At 39.4% G+C, this 12,356-nt stretch overlaps 1 protein-coding gene across 2 annotated transcripts in view; it reads right to left on the reverse strand.

Moving 5' to 3' along the window:
* Window positions 1-4,423: 4,423 nt before the first annotated feature.
* The window catches only part of LOC140238894 (peroxisome assembly protein 10-B-like), a 10,066-nt gene continuing 2,133 nt past the window's right edge, over window positions 4,424-12,356 (reverse strand). Inside the window, exons 1-7 of one of the 2 annotated variants that reach the window (XM_072318794.1) lie at window positions 11,891-12,170; window positions 9,900-9,980; window positions 9,300-9,376; window positions 8,290-8,541; window positions 7,724-7,887; window positions 6,447-6,582; window positions 4,424-4,941 (exon numbers count right to left, since the gene is read on the reverse strand). In XM_072318794.1, coding sequence (XP_072174895.1) covers window positions 4,867-4,941; window positions 6,447-6,582; window positions 7,724-7,887; window positions 8,290-8,541; window positions 9,300-9,376; window positions 9,900-9,980; window positions 11,891-12,008 — 903 coding nt within the window. In that variant the 5' untranslated portion in view covers window positions 12,009-12,170 and the 3' untranslated portion in view covers window positions 4,424-4,866. Of the gene's footprint in view, window positions 4,942-6,446; window positions 6,583-7,723; window positions 7,888-8,289; window positions 8,542-9,299; window positions 9,377-9,899; window positions 9,981-11,890; window positions 12,171-12,356 lie in introns of those variants that run through there. The other variant, XM_072318792.1, reaches the window with a different exon arrangement.

A 12,356-nucleotide genomic window follows, 5' to 3' on the forward strand; every position in this document is an offset into this window, starting at 1 on the left:
TTTCAGAAAGAAATACAGCATTGGTTTGGTCACATGTTCATTGTACAATTTGTACTGTTTGATTTCCTAGAAGAAGCAAAAGAAAAATTAAATTCTCAGTGCGTTGCACTCCTTGACATTCTGAGGGTTATTATTATTAAAATGTATTATTACTTCTTTTTTTTTTTGCAGCACTAATGAAGTTAAAATGACCCAGAATTTCATATGTATGGTGATACTTTGAGGAACAAGGAATACAACGTAATTCCAGCGAAATTGGCCCAAGCAATTGAGCCATCCCTGAAGAAGCTACAACACAAGTGATATTTAAAGGGTGTGTACAGTTTTGGTCGAGGTGAGAATTTAGCTTTTAATGTTTTACTAGATATTCAGAAACCACTCAATGAGATGTCAAAGAGCATGCAGTTCTAAGGGGTATCAAAAGTTTATTCGATGAAAATCGGTTTTGAAATGGCTGAGATATCCAAAAACAAGGTGAAACAAAGAGATCCTAATAAAGTTGTGGCATGTCGCCTTTTATTATTAGCACTTTTTTGGATATCTCAGCCATTTGAAAACCAATTTTCATCAAATAAACGTTGAATCCTTCTTAAAATTACATGTTCTTTCATATTTCATAAGAGGTTTTTTATCATCTCACTTAGGAATGTTCAAAACATGAATCCCCACCTCAACCAGTACTGTACAGTCCCTTTAAAGGCACATAGACCCGGTGGTTCAGCCGAGTGTATACGCGCGCCCGCGCAAGTTTCCTACAGAGACCCATGCTAGCGACTCCTCTTTAGCGCTTACGCTATGACCCATTTCCATGGGTCCAAGGAAGTCCGATCCACTGTAGTTAGTGGTCCGATCACAGTTCGGTTCATGATTCGGCCGATGATGACAGCTTTTAATAACAAACTTCTTCTGTGACGTCATACTATGAAGCGCGCACCCTGGCATCCACTACAGATAGCGTGATGCGCAGAGAAGACAACAAAGGCAACATTACCTAGCAACACCTACGCGCTTTACTCTTAATGACAGCTCAACTTCGGCAATCTTCGTAGCAATGCTAACGATGATCGGCAGTATCATCCAACAGAGCCCCCGCAATTCTACCAGGTCTATGCGCCTTTAAGAAGACTGTCAACAATTTCATACAAACTTTGTGGGATGTTTAACCCGTTGAGGACGGACTGATTTTGCTACAACACGCATTTCCCTTAGACACCTGCCCGAGTATACTCGGGATTCGTCCTCAACGGGTTAACAGAATGACATGTCAGGTAACCAGAACAATTTGGGAAAGCTGAAGGTTGATGTACCATATTATACAAATGTACCAGGCCTGAGAGGCTCTGGTTGAAACTATGCGCATGAGGTGACTTCAGTAGCACTATTTTCTGAGGGGCGCAGCCCCGAAGAAAATAGTGCTACTGAAGTCACCGAAGGCACATAGTTTCAACCGGTGCCTCGAAAAATTGGCCTGGTATATTTGCTTTATATTCCTCCCAATGAATTTAAGAGTATTCGACTGCTGGTATTCTGTAATTTACCTCTTTTTTAAGGGCATCTTGCTTTACTTTTCAAGAAGATTGACTAGTCATTTACGCTCGGGAAAGCACCTCAGCAGGAGGGCAGCGCGTACGCGTACTATGAAGAGACAACTGCGCGCTTAGCCGCTGAAGTGTAGTCGGTGCATTGCTGTACAACGTACTGGTAAACATGCGCAAACTGCAAACTCACTACGCGCTTCATACTACTAGTATCCGATTTGTCAACAAGTACGTTCGGTTGCCAGTGCGGTGATGTGCGTGCTTGAACTGATCAACGATGTGACTGTGAGCTGCAGTTGATTGTGTTTTCTGTCGTCTTTCTACCTAGCTGTCTGTACATGAATATGGACTATCACTTCCTGTTAAAATGCAAGTATACATTGTAAATTTGGGTAGCATTCAGTAACAGCGTATAAGGTTAGATTAGGCACTGGAAAAATTCTAGCGATTAAAGCATCGAGTGCCACTGTAAATTCGTGTGATTCGTACGGTTTGTACGGTAACTAACTCGTATAGACACTCTAAAAAATAATTATTAGGAATGAGATTATGGGAAATAGGGCCTACTGTTAGACAGGTAGAACTAACTTTAGGCTTAACTAGCGCTAACGTTAAAGCAGGCCTACTATCTACTGCAGTTTCGTTTGTCAACATCTTTTGGGTGTAACGCTCGAGTTAGTGAACTGCGAGACCAACTTTCAAACGGCGAAGCATGAACTCCCCAAAGGCCTACGGTACGTCGAAGAACCCTAGCTTGCTTATTGTTGTCTAATTATAGATCTACGATATCGCCTACTCTGTTGTAACGTAATATAATTTTTTTCTTTTTAGGTAGAATGAGGGCTTTATAAGAGTCTCTCTGAGTCTCTCTAACGTAACCTGTGTCGCATTGAGTGTATGCGTGCCTTGTGGTTCTCGAGAAGTACAGTGATCTAAGGCGCCGCGATACCCATTCATTTGTACATGAAATCTCTCGCGAAGCAAAGGTGCTGCGATACCCATTCATTTACACGTGAAATATTTCGCGTCGCGACGCGAAGCAAAAAAGGCGCGAAAATCACCAGCGTGGTATAGTTTTTACCATTTCCCTAGGGAGTACGTATAGTCATTTGTATGGTAGAATTATGTTTTGTTGTTTACAGTGCTCTCGACCAATCAGAGGACGAGAAGCAATTTGTGAGGGATATAATGCAAACTACAATAACATGTAAATCACAAATAAGATATCACTAAGGCCACCATCTCTGCCATACGAGATCATTGGTCATGCAGGTGCACTCCTCTTTCAACAAACATGGTTATAAGAAAATTCTTGTGACAATGAAGTAAACGGTTAGGTCTAAAAATTATCATCTATATAATAACAATCAACTTTCTACACTTTACTGTTTGGTTGTAACGAAATGTCGATATAGTGAGAGGAAACTGCCGGTCCTGATGACTTTGTTGTAATGGGAGTGCACTGTAGTATTAAAGGTGTATTAGAGGTTCTCATAAAATGCACATGTATAGGCCTACTGAAACTGCCACAAATTTTGCAACAATGAAAGAATGATGTGTTATGAAGTTACTAAATAAGTATTTGAAACAAACACAACATTAGATTATATGTACTACAATGTATATGTACTTAGGTTGAAGCTATGGTAGCCTTTTCCTCCTTGCTTGCATTGAAAAATTTTCACTAAACACCATCATACTCTGTATTCAAAGTCTAAACAAATGAAACTTACATACAACATCTTTCTGTTCATGAGAAGAGGAATGATTAATGTCATATTTTATTGCAGAAAGTATAAATAATTTTTCATCAAAATCTCAATTTTCAAAAATATTTCAATACACATAGATCACAGTACATTAGATGCTTCACATCAATGAAATCACACTATTGCCAGGGTTCATGACATACTACTGCACTGTACAAATTACTACAAAAGCATATCATATGTACATATAAATTTTAATTTTAACTATTACAAAATGTTACACCCACACAAATGATTTTGATATGAAACCATTGTTCAGTAAATCACATTTTACAGTCACCTTTATATGTATACAGTTAGTTGATTAATGTAACCGTAATGTGACCCCCTAAAAAAAGCGATGGAGCCCAATGCCTATATACAGCGAATCTGAATGAAATTGAAAACCCAGCCAGCCCCCTGACCCCACACACACAGTCACAATCACCATAAAGATAACAAAATCACCGCCAACCCAAAGTGGCAGCAAAAGACCTGGGCATACTTGGATTTTAGAATTGGAAATGATGTCTGTCAGAAAAAAAAAAAAAATCCTGCTTTGATGTGTAATGATTTCCTGTCTTTATTCCCCATTTTTATTTCCAAATTAAAGTTGCCCAAAATGACAGCCACGTGAGGTATCATAGTATAGACTTTCATTATACAGAACACAAAAATAACAAACTTTCATAATAAAAGATTTAGTACTTTCTTTTAAACAAAAGTTCACAGGATTCATTTTTGTTTGTTGGTTGTTTTTTTTTTTTTTTTGCATAAGAAGGGGACACAATCTCTGGCAATTGATAAGCTGTAGGTAACAACTTGAACTGTTTAGGTGGTAGTGATACAACTCACTTACTGTAATTTTCACTATTGCCTTACTTCATCACTTTGAGCTGATATGCTACAGACTTTAGCATGTCCACTTTCTTGAATAACCATCAGTTTCGAAAGTGGCATGAAGAAACAAGTTCCCCTACAATAATATACTCCACCTTCTCAAGGTACAGTCAAACCTGTCTATAAGAGCGACCCAGGTGAGTAAAAAAAAGAAGTGGCCATTATAGGCAGGTGGCCGCTACGGCTGGGGTCTACAAATCCCCCCCCCCCCCAAGATATGGCTTGTAACGGGGGGGGGGGGGGGGGGGGGATTTTCATTTCAATAGTGGATGCAGGTGGCCACTATAGACAGTTGGCTGCTAAGGAAGGTTTGACTGCAATTTGGCTGAGGCAAGAACAAGTGATGACCATCTGATAGGATATATTAGTCTCCTTCCAGACTGAGCTGTATGAAAGTGACAAATGGAGAAGAAAAAAACAAACAAACAAAAACAAATCCCAAACAAAACCAAATCCAAATCCCAACCAAACATGTGGAATCAGGCTTAACAGGCACAGGAAGATGGGAACCTACACCTACACACACAAAAAAAAGGTTTAATCAAAGCAGAGTGGGCAGATGGCAAGATTTTGTGGGTTCATCACCAAACTATCAGTCTTGGCAGTGTGATGAGATGATTGGCACGGAGCGATTGAATGGAATTGTGAGTTTGCCCAGCTGGGATTCACCGGCAACGATGTCAACTTCTGTCATAGTTCTGAAGGCGGACGAGCCTGGACGGTTGGAAACAGTCACGGCAAATTGGACACTCGGGCTGTGGAAAGTAAGAGAAGGGAGGGAAATGCGGGCAATTAATCATGAACGTTGCCTGACACGACGAGAACAAAATTACAGTCAACTTTGTGAAGGTAAATAAATACCGTATAATAGGGTAAGTTAATGAAAGTAAAAGTCCAAATGTGACGCTGCACCTCAAAACAAACAAAAAGTCGCCAGACATGAATTTTTATTTAAGACCACATTCTGAAAGAGCAGACTTTAAGCTTTAAAATGATGTATAACTCAAATCAAATGGACTCTCCTAACCTATCTAAATATTGGAAAGAAAGCACAAACTCAGGAAAAGTGGGAACTGAGAAAAGAGGCTCTGAAATACAGGGTCTATTCAAGTGCTTAATCTTTACCAAACCGTGCTGGCTGTGCAATGAATGGGACAAAAAACAGGAAGTAAACCACCAGAGTAACAACAATGAAGGGATTATCAGATTAAACTGAAATTAAGCATGCCTCATTAACACATTCTGTCCATAATTAATGCCAACTTTCAAAGCAGTAGCACTATCCTTTCAAAAGTTATAAGAGTTGAAAGTGAAGAGTGTGGACAAGGTTTTCAGAAATGAAAAAGGGATTCTAAAGACACACCTAATCACACTATTCTACCAAAAATGTTCGAGATAAACTGCTAGAAAAACACACTTTCCTGCCCGTTTTATGATACCAAATTTTAGCATCATGTAAAAGGAGACCCGCTCTTTCAGAAAATATGAAAAAGTCAAGTTCGGCTAGGTTGACCCATTTCACTTATTTTCAGTCTTCACGCAAAATCAGTGTGTGCGACTTTATGTTCGTTTTGAGGTGCACGGTCACAAATGCACATTTGCAGCCTTACAATGTACATGTTATTCCTGTATACATGCAGAAGTTGACTAGTGCATATTGAAAGTCAATTCTCATTTCCGTCAAGATCTATTTTACATGGAGATGACTGTATTCTCAGCATACTGCAAGCTTTCAGTGGTTTGTACTCCAGACAACTTTCTTTATCATTCAGAGAGTATGGAATAAGTACAGGTAGTGTTAGGAAGAACTGTTTGTTGTCATTTCCTCAAATCAACAGATAGATACAATTGAGATATATTATTTTACATACGCTGAATTTCGTGTATGAATTGATGAATAGAAAATTAATAAAAACTTAAATAACTGAACATCTATAGTCATAAAAATGGTCAGAAAAAAAAACCAAGCAAAAAAAAAAAAAAAAATGAAAAGAACGGATATATATGGGGAAAAAAAATCCTTGGAATCATCTCAAATATTTCAGAATATGAAAATGTGTGACTCAATAGTAATGATTCATGAAAATAAAGTGTATACTGCTTCTTTAATCAAACTTTTGAAAAAGAAATGGTGATTAAAAAAAAAAAAAATAAATCATAATATATGGAATGTGGTAAATGTTTTCACAGCCAAAACCAGTGCAACTTTTACTTAATCTGTACTGAGTGATGGAGGCCAATGGAAAAAGATACACTGTACCTTTGTTCTACACCACTCCATAATACACTTCCAACAATAGAGGTGCCCACATGGAGTGCAGGTGGAATTTTGACGTCTTTCCAGGCAGAGCGAACAGCGCCATCGTGGGTCCACTGGGTGTGAGTCTGCCATGGTCCTGTAAGAAACAGCAAAGAATAAGTTGGCAGAGGTACAATTTAACATATCATTTTAATAGCAATATGAGGTAAAGAGAGTAGGTTCACAGAAGATATTTCTGACAGCAGTTACGGTACAATGAACAGTTATGAATTTCAACACCTGTTCTGTATGGCAGGGCTCCGCACTAACTTTTATTTTTGGTGGCCCAAAGGCAAACATGCGACCTTTTTTGGTGGCCCGATCAGGCCACCAAATTCTTCATTTCTGAAATTTTGGGCCACAATTAGTGTCGAGCCCTGTGTATGGATTCAAGAAGACTAATATTATTAGCTTATATGTATGTTTTAAAAATTTGTTTGGGGCATTGTCAAATGTCTGGAGGGAACACAATAACGAAACATGTATAATACAAAGCTATGTCATAAAGACAGATTACAGTCTTGATTCTACAGATTTATACATATTTCATATTTGGTAACAAATCTATTTACAACTAGAGAAGCACTCTGAGAGCACAGACCTCCACCAAGCATGCAAATCATTTTCACCACTGATCTTGTTCTTCCATAGAAATATCAGTGATTTCCACCCATACGTACTTATAGCATTGTGTGCTGAAAGACGCCTGATTTCCCAACATAGAAGCCTTTGTTACGTCATAAACCCTCAGCTGCACAGCGCGCCTCACCCCAGAGCACGCACTTTAGTGCGCGCAGGCAAACCTCAAATGTGTCATTCTCAACCTTTCATGCAAGTTTCATCCCAATCCGTTAATTACTTTTTGAGTTATTTTGCACACGGACAAACTAACTAACAAACCAACTAACTAACGAACGACACACAAACCAACGGTAACGAAAACATAACCGCCTCCCTTGGCGGAGGTAATAACACAAATGTTGCACAACAGACCACTAAAGATCTGCATTATTGTTTATTGGTTTTTCAATTTCTTTGTGCATGGTTGGTCTTCTGACATAGAATATGGGATTATAAGAAAAGAAAGAAAGAAGAAAAGAAAAACTATAACAACAAAACAAAACAAGACAAAACAAAAATAGGAGATTTCCTTTAGAAATTTTGTTACAATAATTAGTCGGGGGGGGGGGGGGGCTTTCACACTGAAAGATAAAACATCTAATCTACAAAACACCAACCTCTCCTTCTCCTTCACAGCTGATGGATGCTGGCCAGTCAAGACATGTCTGAGCTGCAGGGCATGCCACAACAAACTGACTCCCAGCTGGATGGCAGACAACCAGCCTAGGAGGTGGAAGCTTTTCTGGAGTCCCCTGGATACTGCCTGTCTCCGCACTTGTATCTGCATTGTTGTATGGTCATGATTGACAGAATGTCAAACACAGAAAAATATTCAAATTGATGAAATTCTTGCATCAATTTATTCCATTTTATTGCAACTGATCGACAAATCAGTTGCAATGAAACACACACACAGACACACACACACAAACACACACCACACACACACACAGAAGAATAGAATAGCCTTGCACAGACACAAAGCTATAGTGGAAAACATAATAGCATGCCAAGTTTTCAGCACATTTTTGTTCTTTTGTTCCTTGCTCTTTTTGTATGGGAGGGGGTCTTTTTCCTTCCATCTCAATGTTTATATGCTTGTATCTTGCAAAGTCCCAAAATATTATTTCTTGTATTGTAGATGTATAATATCTGCCAGTAACCTGCTTGTAATCTAACTTACGTAGTGGATGCCAGAGAACCGCTTAGCCAGGTGATAAAAGATGCCTCGCAGATAAAAGACAGCAATGTGAATGCGATTGACAAAGGTCAGAGCACTTCGTAGGGTGGGAAGCCAGCGGTGGAGCTGGTCGCTAGCTCTCCGTGAGAGGCCGGGGAGGCGGCGACCAGACTCGAGCTGGAGGGAAACCCTGCTCAGGGTGACATCCAGCAGGTAAGGTGCTCCTACATGGAGAGCTACCAGGAACAGACGCCTCTGAATTAAAACAGACCAAAAATGAAACCTAACCATAAGAACGTAAAGTCCAATTCCTGCTGATCCCCATTAGATCCAATTATATAGTAACTCATCCCTCCCCTCCCCCACCCAAAAAAAAAAACCAACAACAACAAAATGACACATGAATCAAGAGTAAACATGAAGACTGTTTGTCATAAGTTGCTCATATAATAATGTCCACCAAAATCCTGAACAAATTTTAAAGTTTGACTCATAGCCACATTCAGTATGTTGTAGAGCATTTATACAGCTTTCACATGAAACCAGAGAAAACTACCAGTAGCTCCTTTGTCATAACTACCTGGAAAATATATGTCGCATTTTAACTATTAACAGGCAGGTAAAAAGTTTGCAAGGATAACTCCCATGAAATCAGAAGTTAACATGTTGGGAGTGCATCTTAATGTGTCTGTGTTGTTTATCTACAAGATAATTCCAACACTAGGGACTATGTGCAAAACGGGAGAAACTCCAATGATTATTGCAAATTGCATGACACAAGATTATCTTTCCACAGATCTTTTGAACAGAATTACTATTTGCTTCCTACAAAGCTGCAATTCAGTGGGAATTATGATTGCAAAACAAACATGGAATACTGAAAGTCTGATTTGATAGTGATAAGGTAACTACAAAGTAGGAATTAAAGGGAAATGAGGAAATATTTTCTTTTTAATTAAAAGTGTTCCTATCACTCAAAAAAAGGTTTGTACAATGTATTTCTCTCTTCTTACCAGAGTTGATGGTACTGCCCTCTTTGTCTCATTGACCTGCAGGATGTTGACATACTCTTCTCCAAGTGTCTGGAATCCTGAAAAACGAAAATGCTTTTCAAAGCACTTGCAACCTTCTAATAAATTGAAGATAAGAAAACTTCAAGTTATGCTGAATACAATATCAATAGTACAAAACAATGTTTATTTCTCTTCCTTTCCTATTATCTCAACAACAGTTCCTAGATATGGTGATTTTTTAATCTGTTACATGGCCAGCGGAACTGGGGGGCCAGAGGGGCTTGGGACCCCCCCCCCCCCCGACTCTTTTTTAACCCAGAAGTACGTACGTAAGTGGCACTAAAAAGAAATAGATAGAGATCTTGAAGTGTGATCCCGGTAAGGTTATGTTTTTCCGCTGAAGACCCCCCCCCCCCCCCCCCCCTTTTTTTAATTTTTATTTTTGGAAGGGGAAGTGGAAGGGGAGAGATGAGCTGGGGATTTATTTATTTATCTATTTTTATTATTTTTTAAATTTTTGCTTGTTAGCTCATGAAACCCGGAAGTGCCCCCCCCCCCCCCCCCCTTCCACAAATATGTGCACTGCTATAGACTACTTACCAGCTAGTGTCGTCAAGCCAAAGTAGAGAGCATCAGAAATCAGGTCCAGTTCCTTTCTCCATCTTGCCCAAAACCTTGGCCCTGTGGATTAGGAAATCAGGTCATGGCTCCAAGCTCCATATTTCAGCAGAAGAGATCATGTCCTCAAGCTCACCGTCCCCGTAGCATCAATTGATTCTTACAAATTCTCATTTTATCCCCGAACCACTCGCATCTGGAACCAGTTGCCAACCATGGCAGTTACTGCCCAAACTCTGCCTTCCAGGAGGCTGCCCTTCCTGCCATCATAGGGCTGAAACCTCCTGTGGGTTCCATGTTGCTGGAAATCTTACAGAATTTTTTAATGTGCACATCACTATTTTTATTGTAAATATGCTACGACTGCACCATCACCTACTGTCACAGCACATCCCATCCCAGTTTAGTTCGGAAAGAGCTGCTTCAGGGATTATCTCATCAAGGTTCAAGGATGGCAAACGATACAAGGGTATCGATAAGTAACTAAACACAGCAATAATGTAGCACACAACAACTGTTTTGAAACACAAACCTAAGTGGTTTAAAAAAGGAAACATTCATTAAGTAAAATTTCTTTTACTACAATTACAGTAAACAAAAACAAAAACAAAAATAACAACAAAAAAATATGATAGAATCACAATCAGGCTTGTAGCATACACCACCGTGATCGCAAAAGCTAATGATACATGTACTAGATTTCATGACAAAAAAAAAAAAAAAAAGAATAAAGAAGAGAAAATGGGATGTGCCGTGGAAAGTTGTATTTGCCTCGTAGTGAAACAGAAATAGTGATAGGACATAATTCATATCTATATTGCAATTTTTAAAAGACATTGACATTACCGGCAAGCAATATTACTATTCTGAGCTGGATCTAGTTCATCTACCAAGACCGGTACCAGTACAACACTGACATAAAAAGAGTTAAAGGGATTTATAGTTTTGGTTGAGACCTAACTTCAGGTTTCTAACATTTCATGGTGAGACAATAAGAAACCTCTTATGAAATGTGAAAGAGCATGGGCATTATCGCGATAGTCCCCACTCCATTCACCGCCATTCATTTCGTCACAGCCGGGGACTTCTTTCAACCTCCATAGACTTTGCACATAGTGGAGACACACACGCAGAACAAGAGGGGACCAATATCACGATTTGGCCAGAGCATGTACTTCTAAGAGGAATTTAATGTTTATTTGATAACAAATGGTTCTGAAATGACTGAACTATATCCAATTTAACAGAGCGATCCTATAAGGTGAGACCCACCTGCACCTTCTATTCAATATGATCGCTTTGTTTTACCTTGTTTTTGGATGTCTCAGCCACTCCATAACTGATTTTCATCAAATAAACTTTGAATTCCTCTTAGAATGGTATGCTATGTACTAGAGGTTCTATTTCATCATTCATAAGCTGTTTCTTGGTACATTGTATCTTGCAAGATGTTGAAAGCCCAATCATCATCTCACCAATCTTAATACACCATCCCTTTAAACTAAAGAGACTGTACAGTACTGGTTGAGGAGGGGATTCATGTTTTGAACATTCCCAAGTGAGATAATAAGAAACCTCTTATGAAATATGAAAGAGCATGTAATTTTAAGAAGGATTCAACATTTATTTGATGATTGGTTTTCAAATGGCTGAGATATCCAAAAAAGTGATAATAAAAGGAGACAGGCCATGCCTTTTAGGATCTCTTTGTTTCACCTTGTTTTGGGATATCTCAGCCATTTCAAAACCGATTTTCATCAAATAAACTTTTGATACCGCTTAGAATTGCATGCTCTTTGACATATCATACTCATCATAGATAGAGTGGTTTCTGAATATCTCGCAAAACGTTAAAAAGCTAAATCCTCACCGTCTCACCTCAACCAGAACTGTACACACCCTTTAATTTCTGTTCTTGACCCATGTACAAACTTCTTGCTCAAATCTTGGCTAGCAGTCGAAAAATAATTTACCCATGAATGTCTGAATGGCATCATGCACTTGACCTCTCAGCTGTGATTGGTAAGTCTCGTCCTTCTGATTGCTGCGTATGATTTCAGCTTGCCCCGCCGACTGGAAGGTGGTGGTCATCGCTGCGCTGCCGAAGCTCCCCCGCGCTTGATAGGGACGATGTGTGTAGGTGGTTGGCGAGATCCACTCTGTAGCCGACACGCTTCTCGTGAAGATAACTCAGGGAGATAACTCAGGATTACGAGTAAATAACACTTACTTCAGATTTTGCTGCTGTCAAAATGAGATGGTACAGACAGTGGATATCGATGAACAGCTGATGATTTCATATGATGATCAGACTGATTTGGAGGCGAGACAGCAGTCACACTCGCGCAGCTTCACCTAACTTTACACGGCCACGGTTCCCACGACGTACACATTTGATATGCACGACAAGGCGGACGAGCCAAGGCCGCGCCCCAGCTT

Source organism: Diadema setosum, chromosome 15, assembly GCF_964275005.1.
Source record: "Diadema setosum chromosome 15, eeDiaSeto1, whole genome shotgun sequence".
NCBI lineage: Eukaryota > Metazoa > Echinodermata > Echinoidea > Diadematoida > Diadematidae > Diadema > Diadema setosum.